This window comes from Saimiri boliviensis, chromosome 1 (genome assembly GCF_048565385.1).
Source record: "Saimiri boliviensis isolate mSaiBol1 chromosome 1, mSaiBol1.pri, whole genome shotgun sequence".
Taxonomy (NCBI): domain Eukaryota; kingdom Metazoa; phylum Chordata; class Mammalia; order Primates; family Cebidae; genus Saimiri; species Saimiri boliviensis.
The window spans coordinates 252,070,595-252,093,272 of record NC_133449.1 but is presented as its reverse complement, the minus strand read 5'-3'; the positions used below and the strand labels follow the sequence as shown (position 1 = coordinate 252,093,272).

At 40.4% G+C, this 22,678-nt stretch overlaps 1 protein-coding gene across 2 annotated transcripts in view; it reads right to left on the bottom strand.

Annotated features, from left to right (window-relative positions):
- PLPP1 (phospholipid phosphatase 1) overlaps positions 1 to 22,678 on the bottom strand; it is a 107,334-nt gene that overhangs the window by 3,427 nt on the left and 81,229 nt on the right. For both annotated transcript variants that reach the window (XM_003925851.4, XM_003925850.4), the window contains exon 4: positions 10,875 to 10,932. In XM_003925851.4, coding sequence (XP_003925900.1) covers positions 10,875 to 10,932 — 58 coding nt within the window. The remainder of the gene's footprint in view (positions 1 to 10,874; positions 10,933 to 22,678) is intronic.

The following is a 22,678-nucleotide window of genomic DNA, read 5'->3' as shown; positions in this document are numbered from 1 at the left end:
ACATTTACTTACATGATCAGTAATCAACTAAGCTCTAACACTTTTAAGTGAAGCCTTTCCCCCTATAAATAGCTGGTTTTCTCCTCGCACATCTAGCCAAGAATAATGGTTTCACCCATCAGTGAAACTGTGACCATGGACGCCCAAATTATTTCACCGTGAGAGAATTCTCGATTCCCCAGCTGTGGTTCTGAACCTAACCCTGTAGTCTAGCCCTTGGCTTCTCTAGTGACAAACGGGCACAGCCTGAGTGTGCTTCCTATGTGTTCATACTGTGTTTCCCTGGGCCAGGGTACTCAGTGTAGCTCTGTGAAAACTTCCATTTCTGAAGAGCCCAAGGAAGTGGACACCCTGAATTTCTCAGACCTTGGTCACCTTGAGTTCCACAGTTGACATGCCCAGAAATCCCCCTCCCATCTTGCCGGCAAAACTTTCTTACATGAGTAGGTTCAACAAAGCTAAAAGGTGATGTCTTTCTGGTGGCTCTACTTTGATTCTGAGCAAAACAAGCACTTGACATGATTTCCTTTAAAAGAAAGTCCATTCCTTTAGCTTTCCCTAGCTGCCACAGAGAAGTTGAATGTCTGAAGCTTCTCAGTACAGTACTGTTCTGTTAGATACAGGGACACAGCTAGTGCTTCAGTACCAAGGTTAATAGTAAAAAGGCTCTTACAGTTTCCTTCCTTTGCAGATTCCACTCTTCTCTCCTCCCCATACATGCCATTTGCCAACCTTAACTATTACATCCCTTCTAGGTAAGGCATTCAGTTACTTCTCTTTTAAGAGTTTGAACTTACAGAGCTCTGTATCCAACAGTGTGTGGTACCAGACAGGCTCAGCGGCAACATTACTTATGAATTCTCCTTCTGGGTGGAATTGCCCATTCACAGATACAGCTGTAAGAGTCAGTCCAATTTGGACCACACAGCGCCTCGTCTCCCTGCATACCCACATCTCCCTGCACTGACTAGATGACTTAACACCAGGCATCACCCAGAGATCTGCTAGGTAGGCTATATTTTGACTCTGGAATTTATACCAGAAGTATGAAGGAGTTACCTAATTTCAAAAGTAGTAGGAAAGGTGCCTGATGAGTATAGAATAGGTTATTTGCAAACTAAAGTTAGTTAGGAGGAAGCAAAAGCTGTGGTCAAGGACAGCAAGCCATTTAGTCGAAAACAATGGAGTGGGTTTCAAGATGGCTGACTAAAGGCATCTGGTACTTGCTTTCTCCTTGACGAACCACCAAAACAGCAGTAATCACACGTGGAATAGATCACCTGGGAGAGACTGCTGGCATTTAACACCAAAATGCCAGGAAACACCTGAGGCACGTAAGGAGCGGAATGCACAGCAGGGTGCTTGGCAGGGATTGGTTGGGGAGGCTCCCCCATGCAGGAAAAGGGTAAGTGACTCCCAACAGTCCACATCCACATTCCCATTGTGAAGTCCTGGCATCCCAACAAAGGGAGAAACGCTCAACCCACACAAACAGGGAGCGTGGGGACTGCATGATGGCACTGCTCCAGAAAAGGAGCTTGTCCCCCAGAGTCCTAAGCAGCTATAGCAGGGCACCATTTTGAGGGCCCAACCCCCCAGCAGACAGTATCCTTCCCTAAGGCCCAACAGCCCTTACATATCCACATCTCTGAAGCCCCATTAACATCCCCCATCAAAATATTATGCAAGCCACTGGCAGTGAGCCAGCAGAGCCACTGTGCATTGTCAAGCCTGATTACAGGCTACCCTACCCGCAGATGCCATCTGGGGCCAAAGTGCATGCTTCCAGCCCACCTGTTTATGGCTGTTGCCATGGAAAACCACCCCTGCTTACGACAGCCAGGGCCTACACACACCACTGAGGGACCTATCCAGCCTGGCTCCACCTACCGCTGTGCCCAGGCACTGGAGGGTGTACTTATCATTGACATCTGAGCACACTTCCCAGGGGCCTGAGGAAGGGACCACCCACATGCACCACCTGTGGGCATGGGGACTAGCCACCGAGCCCATCATGGTCAACACCAGCGCAAACCACTTGGGAATCAGAGGGTTGTCCTGCCACTGCCTGCACCACACGTGACCTGCTGTCTGTGGGCAGCAAGCCCAAGGACCTGCCCACCATGCTACTGCTGGCACCAGGCAAGCTGCCTGTTGGCCCAAGAATCAGCCCACCAGGACCTTCTAATGTCAGTGCTACCATACACTGCCCCAGGGCCCAAGGACAGGCATGCTCAGCCTGCTGCTGCCTCTTGGTGCTCAAGGATGGGCCCACCTGATGTTCCCATCTCCAGCAAACGCTTCATTGCAGCAACTAACAACTGCACTGAGGAAATCACACACAACTGATTCTGCACAGCAAAAGAAACAATGGCAACCAACAAAATGGGAAAAAATGTTTACAATTTACCCATCTGACAAAAGACTTATATCCAGAGTCTACGAGAAACAAAAACAGATTTACAAGAAAAAAACAAACCCATTCAAAAGTGGGTAAAGGATATGAACAGACACTTTTCAAAAGACATATATGAAGCCAACAAACATACAAAAAAATGCTCATCATCACTGGTCATTAGAGAAATGCAAATCAAAACTACACTGAGATACCATCTCACCCCAGTTAGAATGGCAATCATTAAAAAATGTGGAAACAACAGATGCTGGAGAGGGTGTGGAGAAATAAGAACACTTTTATGTTGTTGGTGGGAGTGTAAATTAGTTGAACCATTGTGGAAGACAGTGTGGCGATTCCTCGGGGATCTAGAAACAGAAATACCAATTGACCCAGCAATCCCATTACTGGGTTTATATCCAAAGGATTATAAATCATTCTATTAAAAAGACACATGCACACGAATGTTCTTTGCAGCACTGTATACAGTAGCAAAAATTTGGAACCAACCCAAATGCCTATCGATGATAGACTGGATGGGGAAAATGTGGCACATATACACCATGGAATACTATGCAGCCATAAAAAAAAACGATGAGTTCATGTCCTTTGAAGGGACATGGATGAACCTGGGACCCAGCAAACTGACACAAGAACAGAAAATCAAACACTGCATGTTCTCACTCACAGGCGGGTGTTGAATAATGAGAACACATGGACACAGGGAGGGGAGCATCACACACTGAGGTCTGTGGGGGAGGACTAGGGGAGGGACAGTGGGGGTAGGGAGTTCGGGAGGGATAATACGGGGAGAAATGCCAGATATAGGTGATGGGGATGGAGGCAGCAAACCACATTGCCATGTATGTACCTATGCAACAATCCTGCATGTTCTTCACATGTACCCCAGAACCTAAAGTGCTATATATATATATATATATATATATATATATATATATATCTGTACACACACACACACACACACACACACACACACACACACACACACATATATATATGTAAAAATCATACCGAGACGACACTACACTACTGCATGCATCTGGAATCAAAGCCAAAGTGATGTGCCCAATCAACACCACAGATACATCTTCAGGAAAATATCCTCCCCTATGAAGGCAAATTTAAAAAAGTGGGAGAAGTGACTGTTACACCCGATGTACAGATTATCAAAATATAGATATAAGAAACATGAAGAAGGGACACTTCCAAAGGAACATGGTAATTTTCTAGCAACAGATTCCAGTGAAGAAATTTGTGAAATCTCAGAAAAAGAATTCAGTAATTAAAAAAAAAAAAACTGAAGCTCAGTGAGATACAAGAAAACACAGAAATCTAATAAAAAGAAATCAGAGAAACCATTTATAATATAAATGAGAAACTTACCAAAGACAGATTTAAAAAAAAAAAAATTTGAAACTGAAGAATGTACTGAATGAAATACAAACTAGATCCAAAAGTTTCAACAGTAGACAGTATCAGCAGAAGAATTTTAGAACTGAAAATCAGGTCTTTCGAAGCCAGATAGACAAAAATAAGGAAGAATGTGCAACTGCTATGGGACATATGTGACATTATGAAGTGATCAAATATTCAAATTTTTGGTGTCTCAGAAAACAGAAAATAAAAGGGATAGGAAACCTATTTAATGAAATAATACCTGAAAACTTCCCAAGTCTAGCAAGAAACTTAGACACCCAGATACAGGAAGCTTAGCCCCAAATAGATGCAATTCAAAAATTCATGGTACTTTACAGTCAAACTGTCAAAATTCAAAGAATAAAACAGCCAGAGACAAGTATCTAGTCATTTAGAAGGGGAACGCCTATCAGACTAACAGTGAGTTTCTCAGCAGCCAGCTTACAGGCTAGGAGAAGGCGGGATGATGTATGGAATAAGCTAAAGAAAAAATAAACCCTGCCAGCCAAAGACTGTTCCCAGATCATGATGGAATAAAACTAAAAATCAATAATGAGGAACTTGCGAAACTGTACAAATATGTGAAAATTAAACAACATGCTCCTGAATGACCACTAGGTCAGGGAAGAAAGGAGGAAATAAAAACATTTCTTGGAAAAAAAAAATGAAAATAGAGGCAGGACATACCAAAACCCAAGGGATATAACCAAAGCAATGCTAGGAGGTAAATCAATACCAATAAATGCCTACATCAAAAATCTAGAGGCTGGGCACAGTGGCTCACGCCTGTAATCCCAGCACTTTGGGAGGCTGAGGTGGGTGGATCACCTGAGGTCAGGAGTTCGAGACCAGCCTTGCCAACATGGTGAAACCTCATCTCTACTAAATACAAAAAGTTAGCTGGGTGTGGTGGTGCATGCCTGGAGTTCCAGCTATTTGGGAGGCTGAGGCAGGAGAACGCTTGAACCCAGGAGGCAGAGGTTGCAGTGAGCCAACATCGCTCCACTGCACTCCAGCCTGGGAAATGAGCGAAACTCTGTCTCAAAAAAAAAAAAAATATCTAGAAAGATTTCAAGTAAATAATTTAACAATGCACCTCAAGGTAATAGAAAAGAACAAATCCGAAATTGGTAGAAGGAAGGAAATACTAAAGAGCAGAGCAGAACTAAACAAAATGAACTTTTACAAGTACAAAGGATCAACAAAAATGTTGCTTTTATGAAAAGATAAAATTGACAAGAAAAAAAGAAGACCCAAATAAATTCAGAAATGTAAAAGAAGACATTACAACTGATAACACAGAACTACAAAAGAACATCTGAGACTATCTCCAACCATCTACTTGGAAATAGGGTCTCACTGTCACCCAGTCTGGGGCACAGTGGCATGATCATCACTCACTGCAACCTCAGCTTCTTGGGTTCAAGTGATCCTCCCATCTCAGCCTCCTGAATAGCTGGGAATACAGGAGTGTGCCAGAGTGTCTGGCTGATTTTGTTGTTGTTTGGTAGAGACAGCCTGTTGCTGTGTTGCCCACTGGTCTTGAACTCCTGGCCTCAAAGGATCTCCCCTCTCAACCTCTCAAAACTCCTGGGATTACCGGCCTGAGCTACCATGCCTGACTGTCAGAGACTATTATTAACCATTGTGCACTAACAAACTGGAAAGCCTAGAGTAAATGGATAAATTCCTGGATACACAGTCTTCCAAGATTGAATCAGGAAGAAAGAGAAAACCTGAACAGACCAATAATGAGTAATGAGATTGAATCAGTAATAAAATGTCTCCCAACAAAGGAAAGTCGAGGACCAAATGGCTTTATTACTGAATTCTACCAAACTTACAAAGAACGAACACCTATTATCCTATTCTAAAAAATTGAAAAGAAGGGAATTGTACCTCATTTAATGAGGGAAGCATTACCCTGATTAAAAAAACAGACAAGGATGCAACATAAGAAAGCTATAAGCCAATGTCTCTGATAAACACAGATGCAAAAATCATCAACCAAATGCTAGCCAGCCTAATACAACAGCACATCAAAAAGATATTATGCCACGATCAAGTGGGATTTATCTCAGGGATTCAAGGAGGTTTCAACATAGGCAAATCAATAAACATGATATTATATTCAAATATGAAAATGTGATAAAACTTTAACATCCCTTCATGATATATATATAAAAAAACTTAACAAAAGCTAGGCGTGAAGGGGACATATCTCAACATGATAAATGTTATATATAACACACAACTAATACCATGCTGAATGGGGAAAAGCTGAAAGCCTTTCCTCCAAGAACTGGAATAAGACTTAAGGATGCTACTTTGACCCCTCTTATTCACCATTGCAGTGAAGACCTAACCCTGAGCAATGAGGCAAGAAAAAGTAGTAAAGGGCCCAGGTATGGTGGCTCAAGTGGTCCCAGCTACTTGAGAGGCTGAGGTGGGAGGATCGCTTGAGCCCAGGAGGATGAGGTTGTGGTATCCCCTGCAAGGCAATGGTATTAGGAAAATAGGGCCTTTTGTGGGTGATTAGGTCATAAGGGGTTAACCCTCATGCACTAATAAGAGACCCAGGAGAGCTCCCTTGCCCTTTCCACTGTGTGAGGACATTCTGCAGCCTGGAAGAAGGCCCCACCATGACCCAGCCATGCTGGTATCCTAATCTGAGATTTCCAGCTTCCAGACTGATAAATAAACTTGTTTTTTATAAACCACCCAGTCTTCTACAACTGGTTACAGCAGCCAAAACTAAGACAGGAAGGATATAACCATTTTTGGTTGACATTTCTGAAACAGTTAACTTCCATTAAAGGATCTAACTAGAATATCTCACCTTTAAAATACTTGTTGAATGAGATATTTTTTGAAGCTGTTTTATTTTGATTTTGCCTTTCCTTGACTAACCTTGTTAACACTTCTTAACTGTAAAATGTCATTATTGTCTCATAGCCTCTTAATATTCTATTGTTAATAAATTAAGAGGGTTTTTCTCCATTTTAAACTAGAGTCAAGGGGTCAGCTTGCAAGTTAAAAGTTTTCACATTTTTAAGGAGCTTTTTTTTCCCCCCCAAAAAAAACAGTATGTGATCTACAAAGCCTAAATATTTATTATCTGACCTTTTACTGAAGGAAACTGCCTAATAGACTAATAACAGCAGGTCCTACACAAAGAAATATACTTTGGTCTACTTATTTTGAAACAGTGCTTTTATGACCAGCCAGGCAAACCAAACTGATTGCTCCACCTACATTTGATGACACATTTGGCCAGCAGAACACTGGAAAGCAGGCCTCAGCTTAGTCTTCTTTGGGCTTTAATTTCACCATTCTTAGGATTCACGGAGGCTCTAAATTTAGATCGTGAATACCACCTCAAAATCAGGCAGGATTCGTGTAGTCTCTGGGCCATGAGTTGTTCATCATTTGCCTAATGTTCAGCAATAATCAAGTTTGGAAAACATGAAATATCAACAATGCTAGGTAGTATACAGTGAATGTTAAATGAGGGATTATATGAATCTTAAGGAATGTGGATAGTATGAAAGTCTGAGTGGGTTTAGATAGGTGGGCAGCACTGTCTAAACACAAGGCAGAGGGCAAGGCTCAGATCAGAGGCGTTTTATGGCAGGGAGGAGAGTCTGGCTAAAGCACAGATAGAGGAATTTCATAACAGGCAGTGATATAAACAAGCTGGGGTTACAGCCTCAATAGAATGGTCTCAGGAAAAGTATTTTAGCACTCCTCACTGTATTGAAAGAAAATACAGACTCAAACCATGGCTGTTCTCCTGAATAATCAAATAAATGTGGAATCTCTGGCATTCAGCCAAGTTCATGGGGCGTCACTAAGCATATACACTGGCTATGTGCAAAGCAGCCCTGCCCTGAGCTCCCACAGGCCTGGGAAGTTTTCACTGATGCTGACTCTCTCTTGGCACTGTTAAGTGTGCAGGGCTGCACTGTCTGCCAGTGAAGAACAATGGTCAGGGTGTTTTAAGAGACATTTTTAACTAGAAGTTAATTTCTGGGTGTCAGGAATCGACAGGGAAGTTTAGGTTATCAAAGACTATCCTCGGAGAGGATTTAAATGACTACATCTCCACCCAAATCTGGGACTGACTCATGATGCCAAGATGCCCAGAGAAACAAGATGAGTCATTGCCCAAGGAATTTGGGGGAGGGGCTTAGAAGTTAAATGTTGTACATTAATGTGAAAAGCAAGGAGACATCTGTGTATTCAGGGCTGAAATCAAAGCTGGGGCCTACATCCACATCAAGCAAGTATTTCCACTGCCTAGTCAGTAAAATGAAGTGTATAGTTGCTTTGACCTGCTTTCTTCTCCAGAAAGGTCTATAACAAATCTATTTATCTAGGCTTCTTCTTTTCTTCTAGGCCATTATAACTTTCCATCTGTTAAATCAAACTAAAATCTGGCCTGAAAACCCCCTATTCACATATTTGAGTTCTTCCTTAAGTACAGCCTAACTTGGTAGGTAAGCAAACTGCAAGCCTGACTTAGGAATGTGCTTCTGCAACAATAGCTGAGTCTCAGCCAGTCCCAGCAGCCATATTTCAGCCACTCACAGCCATTCAAACCACACTCAAATAAGGCTCAAAAGCCGAGCTGTAACCAATCCAGCAGTTTCTGCACCTCACTTCATTTTCTGGACTCACTTTCCTTTTTTCTGTCCACAAATTCTCCCTGACCACTTAGAAGTGCTGGAGTCATTCAGAGTCTGCTGTGATTCTGAGGGCTGCCCAATTTAAGAGTCATTTCTTTCTTCCTCAATGAAACCCTTAAATTTGTTTAAAGCTGTTCTTTTGACACGTCTAAATGGTTCATACTGATCCAATTACCATACTATGGCTGACATCATTTTCCCGAGTTGATATCCCTCATACGTGGCTGCATGTCCACAGAGCAGGCTTGCCATGGAGGCCCTCTAAACATCAATGTCATCCCCTCTATGGTAATTTTAATCTCTCACAAAACAGCCCTCAGTACAAGTTTCTATTTGACCAATTACACACATGTAACGAGTGTTTTGAGAAGGGTCAAGGAAGAAGAGCAGAAAATGATAAAATACGGAATGTTCTATCTGAGAATTTTCTTTAAAATTACAAACAGTGGGTCAAAGTTATGTGTCAGTCACTTCCAGAATGTCATTTTACTTCCAGAGATCTGCATCAGCTAACCTTTAAAATAAATGGACTAGGGTTCAGACCAAGTCACCAATCAGTACAGCATGGGATCCTGATTATCAAGAGACCCGAGAGCTCACAGAACTCAGCAGCCCTCCCAAGGTGCCCATTCCTTCACTTGTCAAATAGTAGCAATCCTCCCTTATCTCTTCATGGAAACTTTTAGTCAAAAATAAAAGTAGTATAAACTGCAAATCATCATCAAGATCAATCAAAACTCAGATTCCTAGGTCTCTCATAAAGAGGGACTTGGGCACTGACACACACAGGCGAGCAAATAACAAACCACAAAAGCTAGTGAGACAAAAGTGACACTTAGTGAGGTAGTGAGGTATAGCCCAGGGCATACAAAGCATGTCCACACATTCAAACGCCCTTCAGTGTAGTCACAGGCCCACGCTGTGAGAAGAGCTCTCAGGACAGTAACGGCTCTAGCTATTGCCCGGCCTTCCGGGTCTGCCCTAGTCCTTGTGACCTAATTAAAAAGAAAAAAAAAAATGTTGTCTCCCTTAAGAAAGAATGCTGATTTTTTTTTCTAATAAGATAAATGAACAGAAGATGTCAGAATAGTATTTGCTGCTACCTTCAGATAAGTCACATTTTCTATGCCGCGTCTGCAGAAACATTTGAGTGTGTGTCTTAAAAAGGAAGCCCTAAATTCTGCTGAATCATACTCTGTGCTTTCTCACTAAATTTAATTCATGTAAAATGAACACTCTGAAAATTAGCTGTTGCAATGGTTTAAAGTTGTGAATTTGAATTTTATATAACACATCTTCAATTGATATATTCTTTTAATGTTTGGAATTTGGTTTTTCAAATAAAAACAAGATTCTAGTAAAACATTGTCAATTTTCTCTGAGACTAAATTAACTCCCATTAGTTTTCCCTTAATGCATACCATGCACTTTAAGTCTAAGCATTAAATTATCATACAGCACTTAACGTGATCAAAGGGAAAACCTCAGGAAATCACAGAATACAACTGTATACACCCAAATATACATTGTTTTATTAATAATACTTTACATGTAAAGAGAGAACATTATAAAAAAATTAAAATAAAATAAAATTGACCTTTAAAAAACCTAAAGCCTGGTTCTTGCATTAGAACCACATCACTTGAATGTGTCCTGAAGCCTGGTTCTTGCATTTTTGAGTTACTCTCAAAAAACTACATACTCATCTCTAGCTTAAGATGCAAAATGTGGGTGGCAATCTTCTTAAGTCCTCACTGCCAGCTTGGTATGATGCAAGGGCAAATTGCCATGCTGCTGCTCTGCAGGCTGGCATCAGAATTAGACCTGGAAGTTGTATAGATGAGAGGCTCCAGAAGTGGCAAACGCCTTTCCCAGAAGTTGAAAAACCCTTCTGGTCCCTTGCAGAGCAGTCTGGGAATGTTTTAGAAAATGAAAGGAAAACAAAATCTGCTCAAATAGGAACAAGGACAGCTAATGAACAAAACTCGACTCCTCATCACAGCAGAGCCCAGGAGGAAAGCAGCTCTGCTGCTGTTCACCCACACTGAGCAGATAGGGGAGTGGCTCCCAGTTAGGGAGGAGGTTAACAAGCAACAGCAGCCCCTTGACCCAGTCCTTCAGATTAGTGACCCGCTGTGATTACACAGAAGCTGTGTGTTCCAGAAAACCACTTCAGGAAACGTCCCAAAGTAAGGGCACACATCAACTAATTCTTAGCATGAAACTTACAGATTTGCAGAATATCTGCTTTACCTTTTGCCACTGGCTAATTAGGACAGGAGAGGACACTGATGCTGAGCACATTAATTCCACGCAGCACAGAAGCTAACCATCAAAATACACAAAGTACTTACTGCCACAAACAGCATGCAGTACATGGAGAACGAAGAGTGGCCTGAGTAGAAGGACAACCTAGAAGAAGAAGACAAATGTTACTTTTTTCTCTTACGAGCCAAAAGTATTCTTGATTTCATAAATCTGCTCCTTAGCTTCAGAATGCACACAACTGCCTCCCTCCATCTTGAGAAATTAGAAGGGTGGAGCAGGAGGACAATTAGGACAGGATCATTAAAGAGTGCAAGAAGGATTCATTTTATTGAAACTTTCAGGATGGGTAATGTGTCATGAGAATAAACTTGCCAAGTGTTTCTAAGATGTTACAAGAATGATACTTGACAAGTCATAACTGGCACAAATGGCCTTGACTTTTACATGTGCACTTATGTGACCATTATTTAAGTTTTATTTTCCACTTGCAGGGTTAGTCCTTGAGTAATGTAATACCTCCTTGGGAACACTCAGAAGTCGATTGCTTTTTTCCATCCATATTAATATTTTAGTGTTTTAAATGGGCACACATCTTGCCTCACATTTCCCACCAGATTCAGTGCTTTTGTTTCTTTCAGTATTAGTGTCTATAAACATCTGAGTATCATCTTCCTCACCTAAAAATGACAGAATGCTTACAAAATTTTATAGCACTTCTGAGAAAAGAAAAATAGAGCTCACTAACATTCAAGATCTAAGTTTTGCTTATCCAGAATTAGCCACTGATGCAGAAGAGACAAGCACATCAAGCACAGTAAAAGTAAGCCACAAAAAGATGGTCATGCAAATAACTAGAATATATCTCCTGACTGCTTTTCCCTACATAAGAATAAAAACAAAAACAAGAGGGACAGGCTCTTAAGTAATTTACTTATTACACTCTGCCTTGTTCAAATGGAATTTAAGGGAGAGGTTGGTTCCCTGGATTCAGACAGGAGAAAAACCACCTAACACACATATCAGAAAGTCATGCGTGTATGTTCGGCAGCTGCCAGCGGGTGCAAAAGTAAGGATTACTTAAGTGTATACACTGATGATGATTCTACCAAGAATTTTGATTGCCTTTTTCTAAATCAGATATATGCCTAAGAAAGCAAATTCTCTTAATTTCCTGTGCCAAGCAGGAATTATGTAATTAAACCCAATAATTATTCTGGGTTTAGTCTATGTAAAGGGAGAAAAATAAATCACTTTTTAGCCTAGCTATATGACCGTACAGAATGGATCAATACAAACAGTAATTTTAAATCAGATAATTAGAGCAGAGTGCTGCATATTTTATAGTTTCAATGTTTTATTGAAGAGCCTACAAGTTAATAAAAGCCAATTTCAAGGATTGTCAGACCCCATCAAGCCAACATAACCATGATCCCAGAAATATTCTCAAAGCCAAGCAAGTGAGGTTTCACTAAATCCTTTACACTGTGCTACAAAATCATAAACTGCAAACTAATGTAATAGTTTTAAACAGCTCTGAATCATCCATAGGGTGATTTCATTCATTGGTTTCCATTTTTTACACTGAATACAAAAACAGATACTTTATTCAGTATAGAATTTGTGAAGAAGTCTGGCTATGACTTTGACAGTGATTAAAAACAAAGAGGTAATTCTATTCAATTTCAGCATCTACGTCTGTATCTACAGTAATTTACACAACAGATCATGGTAATATGAACTTCTATTTCTATTAAAAAGCAAACAGAATAAAGCACAAAAAAATGGAAATTCTAATTATTCATATTCCATATAAATCTAACTCTTTATTGGAGTCTCTAGGAGATACAGCTCTTAAGTATATCTTATTATGACCAGAATGCACAAATCGACTGTATATCTGTATGGGTGGTTTAATAAAACCCAAGGAGTAGCCCAAATGCTTTTTCTGGGGCAGGAGGCGGTGGGGGGAGAATGGAATCTCACTCTGTTGCCCAGGCTGGAGTGCAGTAGCACATTCTTGGCTCACTGCACCCTCCACCTCCTAGGTTCATGCAATTCTTCTGCCTCCGCCTCCCAAATAGCAGGGATTACAGGTGTGTACCTCCAAGCCCAGCTAATTTTTGTATTTTTAGTAGAGACGGGGTTTCACCATGTTGGCCAGGCTGGTCTTGAACTCCTGACCTCATGCGATCCATCAGCCTTGTCCTCCCAAAGTGCCGGGAATACAGGTGTGAGCCATGTATTCCCATGCCTGGCCTCAAATGCAGTTTGTTTTCATCCCAGTGACCTCACTGAAATGTTTTAAGACTATAGCCCTGGCTATACAATTTAACCAATTTAAGTTGTTAAATTTAAATTGTTAAATCTGCCCTTACAATTTAACCAATTCTAGATTTTAACCAATCCTATACTACAATCTCACTTCATTATAGCCTCTCTGATGAAGGCAGGTACGATACAGTAATAATGTGAGCCAGCTTTCCAACCAAATCTCAGGAAAATCTCAGGAAGAAAATTTACAGAGCAAAATGTATTTTGAAATGCTGCTGTTTTCACTGACTCTGAGGTGTAGTCTACAATAAACAAGCTTCAGTTAGTAAGCAAACTTGTTTTGACTACGGAACTCACTGTGAATGGGGTTGTTTATTTTTTGAGATGGAGTCACACTCTGTCGTCCAGGCTAGAGTGCAGTGGTGCGGTCTTAGCTCACTGTAACCTCTGTTTCCTGGGTTCAAGTGATTATCCTGTCTAAGCCTCCTGAGTGGCTACACTAGGCCCGGCTAATTTTTATGTTTTTAGTAGAGATGGGGTTTTGCCATGTTGGCCAGGCTGGTCTCGAACTCCTGGATCTTAGGTGATCTGCCCACCTTGGCCTCCCAAAGTGCTGGGATTACAGGTGTGAGCCACTGCACCTGGCCTAGGATTCTATTTCAAATGGCAATTTTATGATTTTTTTCCCTCACATTTGTCAGCCAGATCACCCCTTTCTCAGAGCCAGTTAAACTTGGTCTGAACCCCAATATCATGGCCTTAAGAGCATTCACAGCAAACTACCTGCACCCTCTTGCCCCCATGCCTGTCAATTCTCTCCTCAACTGAGCGTTCTTATATCTCTTTGCTCCAACATCCACATCCATGTTCGGCCTCATAAATTGCAAAGAAACAATCAAATCCAATCTTTATCAACATCAAAAGCAATCAACTCCTATAAAGCATTTCTTAATTTTGTATTTTGGGGCTCAGAAGGAGGTTAAATCACAACCCAGCTGATCACCTCTCCGCTGTCTTCTCACCATCTGACTTTCTTCCTTTCCTCCTCCCTACTTTCCAAAGTTAAAAAGCACAAAACAGTTACACCTTTAGCTGTTCTAGTATGAAGTATCTTTATTTTGCATTCATTCTTTTTTTAATTGAGACAGAGTTTCACCCAGGTTGGAGTGCACAGGCACGATCTCAACTCACTGCAACCTCCTCCTCCTAGGTTTCTCCTACCTAGCCTCCTGAGTGGCAGGAATTACAGGCGTGTGCCACCATGCCTGGCTAATTTTTGTGTTTTTAGTAGAGATGGGTTTTCAACATGTTGGCCTGGATGGCCTCGAACTCCTGACCTCAAGTGACCTGCCTGACTCGGCCTCCCAAAGTGCTGGGATTTACAGGCATGAGCCCCCGTGCCCAGCCTGCATTCATTCTTGACTGATGGTTTTCCTGAGTACAGAATTCTAAATTGATGACTTTTTCTCTCATCGCTTTGAAGCTATCATTGCACTATCTTCTTGCTTCTGCTTTTGCTGTTAAAATACAAGCCATCCGTCAGCCAGTTCCTTTTGGGTTATCTGTCTTTTCTCTAACTGCGTCCTCTCCTCCTGCCGCCTATCAATATTCCAGTTTTACTGTCATGTATCTAGTACTAGGATTTCTTTTTCTTGATCTAGTTTAGTATTCCTTGGCTTCTCCTGTCTGAGGACTCGCCACTTGGTAAAAGTCCTCAGCCATTGCTTTGCATACTGGCCATCCTCCATCCTAGGAGCTTTCTGTGGGAGGCTAATTCAACATGTAAGACCTTTGTTTTCTATTCCTCCAGATCTCTTAACCTTTCTTCTCTATTTTTAATCTCAGTCTCTTTAGGTGTAGCTTTCGTTTTGCCATCCCTTTCACTGTATCTAATCTGCTTAATCAATATGTTATGCTGTAAATTTTAAATTACCACATATGTATCATTTATAGACCCCTTTGGTTCTGTTCCAGACCTGCTTGGCCAACTTCGCTTCTTTTCATCCCATATCATGTTTTCTCTCTGCTCTTATTTTAGTCTACACCTGGTAATTCTAATATCTGTAATCTCTGAGAGTTTATGTAATTTGTTGTATTTGCTGACTGTCACTTAGGGTAGCTTGTTTCCTCGTAAGTTCATTTATATTAGAATGAGGTCATGTCCTTGGGACTCTATCTGAGGGGAATCTTTGAGCCTTGGTTTGAGGAGAGTTCCTCCGGAGAAGACATATGTTTACCTGTGCTGGGTTCACTACCAATACACTTTAAACCTCAAGCTTTTTTTCCCCCTCTTTTCCTTCCTAAGCCAAACAGTATGAATTCTGGCTCCAGACCAGTGTGAGTGTGGTCCTGTGTTTAAGAATTCTTTTTAATAGCTCCCATGGGGAGGATGCTGTCACTGTCTGGGAGTCCTTACGTTATCCACATGTCTCTTATGACCTCTCCTCTGGCCTCAGCCTTTAGCTCTGTGCCCCATGTTCACTGCCTATCAAAACTCAGGGTCTATGCCACCAGGAACCAGCAGATACTTTCAATGTCCACAATGGATCTACAGCACTGACACAGGCCTCAGAAAAATTCCTTTACTCTCCCACCAGCAACTATTTACTAAAAACATGTATATGTGTTCACAAATGTGTGTGTAATGTATCATCTAGCATATGTTTAGCTAAACTATTATCAGTAGGCACTTAATCCTCCATGTTGCCATAAATAGAAGCAGGCTTTTTTTTTAAAAGAATTATTCAAACTAATGAAATGCTATCTAAAATCAATCACTTTACTAAGAGACACAATAGTTCAGCAACAGCAGTTTGTTTTTAATTATACAATGACTAATGTTCAAAAATGTTTCAAATTATTACTATACCACCATTTCCCCCAGGTATGCCAAAATTGGTTCTGCTATGAATTAGAATTTCCTCTTTTTCCCCTAAAAATCATCCTGAAATTGATTCCTAAAGCACTGTAAGGCAGAAAGATTGTTGAAAGACTTATAATTGTTGCAAGTTACTGATGTTCAGTACTTAATACACAGTGTTCAAGTACTTAATACACAGTGTTTCCACTTTTCACAAAAACTCTCACGTGCTCACATAGAGACAATGATTCTCAGACAGGTTCAGTAACTTGCTCAAAAAGTCGCATCTCTTTGGGGCTCAAATCTGAGTCTTCCCAAATCTTTCTGTGCCATGATTTCACTCTTGTCAGTGGCAGACAGACCCAGGAGGAACTTTAATCCTGGCATCTACAGGCAGAGGAGTTTCATCATAAAGTAGTTCACATGTGGCAAAATGTATGAAGTAAATATATGAAGAAGAAATTAGACTTAATCCATGAATAAATACATGTTGCCAATGTGAAAATAATCTTTGTCTTCTTTAGAGACAGGGTCTCGCTCTGTCACTCAGGCTACAGCGCAGTAAATAATTATTTTTTTTTTTTTTTTTTTTTTTTTTTGAGACGGAGTTTCGCTCTTGTTACCCAGGCTGGAGTGCAATGGCACTATCTCGGCTCACCGCAACCTCCACTTCCTGGATTCAAGCAATTCTCCTGCCTCAGCCTCCTGAGTAGCTGGGATTACAGGCACGTGCCACCATGCCCAGCTAATTTTTTGTATTTTTAGTAGAGACGGGGTTTCACCATGTTGACCAGGATGGTCTCGATCTCTCGACCTCGTGATCCACCCGCCTCAGCCTCCCAAAGTGCTGGGATTACAGGCTTGAGCCACCGCGCCCGGCAGTAAATAATTATTTTAAGTGAATACTAATTTGTCTTTTTTGTACACTCTAAAGGCAAAAGGAAAGGAAATCAAACTGTAACAAGAGGCATTTTCTTCAAATGTTATTTCCTGATTTTAAAGTTTATATAACAGCAGATTAACCTGAAGCATAGCATAAGTTCCCCTCTGTGATAATCTTTAAACGGACTGATCTTGTAAAAAAGTTAGTATGTCCTACACCAATGCTACAAATGGATATATGAGCAATGACCTCTTAATGAACATAATTTATTTCGGAAAGATTTTTACAGTTGATAACTGCTAAATGCTTTAGCAATGAGATACCGTATTATTGTCTACAAGAATCTCACATCTAAGGTACTTGAGGAATCAAGTACGTGATGAATGAGAAAACAGGCACTCTCATATTGCACACTTTCTGGAGGATGGTTTGGTAATATCTATCAACATGTCAAACACATATTATTTGACCCAGTAATTCCACTTTGAGGTATGTCTCCTACAGAAATGCAAACATGTACCGCAACACTGCCAGAAACTCAAGGACCCAAGGAAGATTCTAGCTTTTTTTTGAGATGGAGTCTTGGTCTGTCACCCAGGCTGGAGTGCAGTGGTGTGATCTCAGCTCACTGCAACCTCTGCCTCCTGGGTTCAAGCAATTCTCCTCCCTCAGCCTCCCAAATAGCTAGGATTACAGGCATGCACTACCCCCAGCTAATTTTTGCATTTTTAGTAGAGATGGCGTTTCACCATGTTGGCCAGGCTGGTCAAACTCCTGACCACAGGTGATACACCTGCCTCAGCCTCTCAGAGTGCTGGGATTCCAGGTGTGAGCCTCCATGTCCTGCCGATTCTAGCACTATTCTGAATACAGTTATCTCATGGTATCTGTGAGGGACTGGTTCCTGGACCTTCCAAGGATACCAAAATCCACAGATGCTCAAGTCCCTGATGTAAAATGACACAGTATTTGCATATAACCTTCACACATTATCCCATATACTTTAAAACATCTCTAGATTATCTAGAATACCTAATACAATGTAAATGCAATGTAAATAATTGTCCTACTGTATTGTTTAGGGAATAATGGCAAGAAAAAAGTCTGTATACATTCAGTACAGATCAATTTTTTTCACAAATATTTTCAATCCACAGTTAGTTGAATCCACAGATATGAAGGACTGACTATATAACATATTAACTAAAATGAATAGCTCTATGTGAACTGATACAAGCTGTGTCTCCAAGACTTTTTTTTTTTTTTTTTTTCTGAGACGGAGTCTCGCTCTATCACCCAGGCTGGAGTGCAGTGGCGCAATCTTGGCTCACTGCAACCTCCACCTCCAGGGTTCACCTGATTCTTCTGCCTCAGCCTCCTAAGTAGCTGGGACTACAGGTACCTACCACCACACCCAGCTAATTTTTTTTTTTTTTAAGTAGAAATGGGGTTTCACCATCTTAGCCAGGATGGTTCAAGACATATTTTTAGAAGTTATTTATTTAAGCCACACAAACTATACAATTTCACATTCAATATAAAAATACATAGAAAAATGACTGAAAGGAAATACAAACTATTAACAGCAGCTCTGGGGAAGGGTATCAAAATGGGGGTTAAACTAAACTTTCACATAACACAGTGATAATACTGGAATCACAACTTGTTATAATAGGGATAACATATATGTGAAAGTATTTTAAGGCAATGGTTGTCAAAATATGACATGCTGCCTGGTGCAGTGGCTCACATCTGTAATATCAGTACTTTGGGAGGCCGAGGTAGGCAGGTGAAGAGTTCAAGAGATCGAGACCATCCTGGCCAACACTAAAGGTGGTGTGCCCCTTTAGTCCCAGCTACTCAGGAGGCTGAGGCAGGAGAATCGCTTGAACTCAGGAGGCGGACGTTGCAGTGAGCCAAGATTGTGCCATTGCACTGCAGCCTGGGCAACAGAGCAAGACTCCATCTCAAAAAAAAAAAAAAATGACATGCCTACTACAGATTTCTTACAAACCTCTTCCCCACCAGATACACACATACAGTCTACATCCCTCTTCCTAATAGTTTCTCCAAGAGTTTCTTGGCTAAAAGTACCACTACTCTGGGTATAAACGCAGCTCCCTACTTAAAAACTCATGCCCAGACCCAGCAGTGACTCAGGCCCTGTTCTCACATCTTGCAGTTAAAATGTTTTAACATATATATGTATTTTTAAATATCACGTTTCCCATAAAAATATACAATATACATATAATTTAAAAGGAAGTCAAACTACAACATGGGGCATGTTCTTCAAATGTTTGATACCTTGAAATTCAGTATATTAACTCTGCCATTTTTGTAAATAACAGAGCTAATAAATATATTTAAATCCTGAATGTTTAGAAAGAGGTGGCTTTTTAAAGAAATCATATTTCTAGAAAGGTCTAGAACCACAAGAACCAAAGGGTACCTCACCCAAAGGGTACAAAGATGAAGGTAATAAATAGAAAAGGAATATAAAATGGTCCCCGCCAAAATTAAGTAAAATGTAATACAATAAAAAATTTTATAAACACATCTTCTTTCCTTGAACCACCTAGAAAATGATTTCATTTGCAGCAAAAATTATTTCATTTGCAGCAAAAATCCTGTCATATACTCCCTGAATTATTTTTACAATTATTTTAATATATTTCCATTTAAAACTACTCTATTATATAGGGTCAATTTTAACCAAGCCACATTACACAGAGACACATACCTATCTGAAATAAGACAGAATAACAATTCTATCTTAGTAATTAATTCCTCAAATATCACTCCACAGCCACTAATATCTGTGAATAACATGCCAAATGACTAATATCTACAGATATTAGGTCATGATGCTTAAAGGAGAGAAATCAGCAGGAACATAGACAATGAAAAAAGAGGGAGAAAATAGGCAGGGCATGGTGGTTCACATCTGTAATCACAGGACTTTGGAGGCCGAGGTGGGTGGATCACAAGGTCAGGAGATCAAGACCATCCTGGCCAACATGGTGAAACCCACTCTCTACTAAAAATACAAAAATTAGCCAAGGTGCCTGTAATCCCAGCTCTTCTGGAGACTGAGGCAGGAAAATTGCTTGAACATGGAAGGTGGAGGTTGCAGTGAGCTGAGATCACGCCACTCCACTCCAGTCTGGTAACAGAGTGAGATTCCATCTCAAAAAATAAAAATAAAAAAGAGGCGGAAAATGTAGGACACAGTAGGTATGTGTGTAGGATATTTCAAACTCATTTTATGTGTCTCTTTTGTTTACTGAAAAATGTTGCAAAAGGCAAATCCAGAAAATAGGAGTTTGCTGAGAATCTTTAAGATAAAGGAAAGCAGAACTGGGTATATCTTGAAAATAACATGACTGGGGAAGAAATGCTTCCAAACTCTCAGCAGGAAAACTTGGTGACTACTGTAACAGATGAGGACAAAGGCTGCTGACAAAAAGGGTAAAACACATGCAAGTACTAACCAGGGGAAGGAAATATACGTTTATAATGTAAGTTAATAGCCAGTTTTCTTGGTTATTAAGGAAAATTCCTGACCTAATACAAAAATACTCCAAACCACCAAAGCCACTTTACCTAACAGTAAAATGATAATAATATAAGTTAATATTAATAATATTAATAATTTAGAATACTATAAGTTAATAACCAGTTTCCTTGGTTATTAAGGAAAATTCATGACCTGTTACAAAAATACTCCAAACCACCAAAGCCACTTGACCTAACAGTAAAACAACAGTTAAAAAGGAAACAAGTGACAAGCAGTAGATGAAATAGAGGACACACTGTGTGCTGTTCCTTTGCAGGCAACTGTAGTACCTCGTCCACCACCCATCCCCTTTGTAAAATCGCTGAATGAGAAGTCTCCGTGCTAAAAGGTAAACTCTTTCAGAATAATACAGAAGGAAGAGACAGTTTTAATTCGCTTTCTAAAGTGTGCATTGTTATTGTTTTAAGGGTAGGATTGCTAACTAGAAACAAGGTCCTGAGACTTCTATTTTAAGCCCTCACCCCAGAAGACAACACCAAGACCTCCTGGCGGGAGGCTCCACTTAATGACTCTCCTGCAGATAATGAAATCACCACTCTCGGTGACTAGGGTCAAGAAAGGTAAGCCTTAGCTGGGTGGAGTAGTTCACACCTATAATCCAAGAGCTTAGGGAGACCAAGGTGGGAGGATCACTTGAGCCCAGGAGTTTGAGATCAGCCTGGGCAACATAGTGAGACCCAGTCTCCACCAAAAAAAAAAAAAGTGTTTTAATTCGCCAGGTGCGATACTAAAAAAAGAAAGAAAGATAAGGCTCAGAACATCAATAAAAGTGTCTTTAGTATTATGCCAATACAGAAATTTAGATTTTAGCACACACCACCAATGGCCAGAGGAGGCAAAAGGCCACACAGATATAAAATTATTAGAGCCCAACAGGAGAGGCTGCCAGACAGGTCACTCCTGTTCCTTTCAGATTAAGACCAGATGATGTCACTACAGCTCTTGTTACCAGGAGGACTAACAGTGCCACAATAATTCACTTACAGAAATCTTTTCTACCCAATAGACAAAAGCAGAAAAGTCACATTTCGTTCAGTATCCCAAACCCTTCAGCTGTTAGAGAAAAGAAACCAATAGCAATTCTTTCTCCAGTTCTTCCTGAAAAAAAAACAAAAAACAAAAAAACAAGAAACCGATAGCAATTCTTATCATATAACAATTAGGTGCCCATTTTAGTATATTTAGATTTAGGAGTGTAAAGCTGAATATCTTTTACAAGTATAGGGAAAAAAAACATGAGCATGTTACTCTCCTGCTTCCAGTCCTTCACTAGAACATACTGTTGAGCAAAGAGTAAACATACCCTTTCTAAGCCCCAACACCTCCTGAACCATCATTTGCTAACAAAGTACATGATATAGTTTGGAAGTACATCCCCTCTAAATCTCATGTTGAAATATAATCCCAGTGTTGGAGGTGGGGCCTAGCGGGAGGTATTAGATCACTGGAATGGATCTCTCATGAGTGGTTTAGTGCCATCCCCCTGGTGATGAGTGAGTTCTCATTCAGTTAGTTCACATGAAATCTGGTTGTTTAAAAGAGTCTGGGACCTTCTCCTTCCCTGTGACTCTCAAGCCATGTGATATGCCTGCTTCCCCCTTCACCTTCAACCATGACTGTAAGCTTCCTGAGGCCCTCACTAGAAGCCAAACAGATGTTGGTGCCATGCTTAACACAGCCTACAAAACCATAAGCCAAAATAAACCTCATTTATTAATTACCCAGTCTCAGATATTCCTTTATAGCAATGCTAAACAGCCTAACACACTACTTTCAGTTCCCAACATATCTGTTTCATCTTTATTCAACACCTCTGCCTGGAATGAGCGCCACACCTCTCTTTGGTGTGAATTACTTAAGAGTCAATTCAGCCCATTTCCTCCAAGAAACCTTTCCTAAAAATCTAGACTGAATTTATAGATCACCCTTTCTCTGAGGAGCACTCAATTAATATATCAATCATAGCCCAACCTGTTACGTTAAAATCTGTTACTGAGCCTTCTTTCCCAATTACATCAAAAGCTGAGCAGGCTGGGTGCAATAAGGTTTTTTAAATAGGATTGATGGCATATTTTTAGTTGCATAAGATACGTTAATTATTTTTAAAAATCAGAAGGTACACCAAAACAAAAGAAAAATTACTGGCAAACTCCCATCCTCCCTGATTGAGGCCACGTCTTAATTCATGTTGTACCCCTAACACCCCACAGCATTATCAAACATAGAGTAGGTATTCAATGTGGTTGTTTTTTTTTTTTTTCATTTTTGCTAAAGTAGAATCTGAACTATTCAGTAA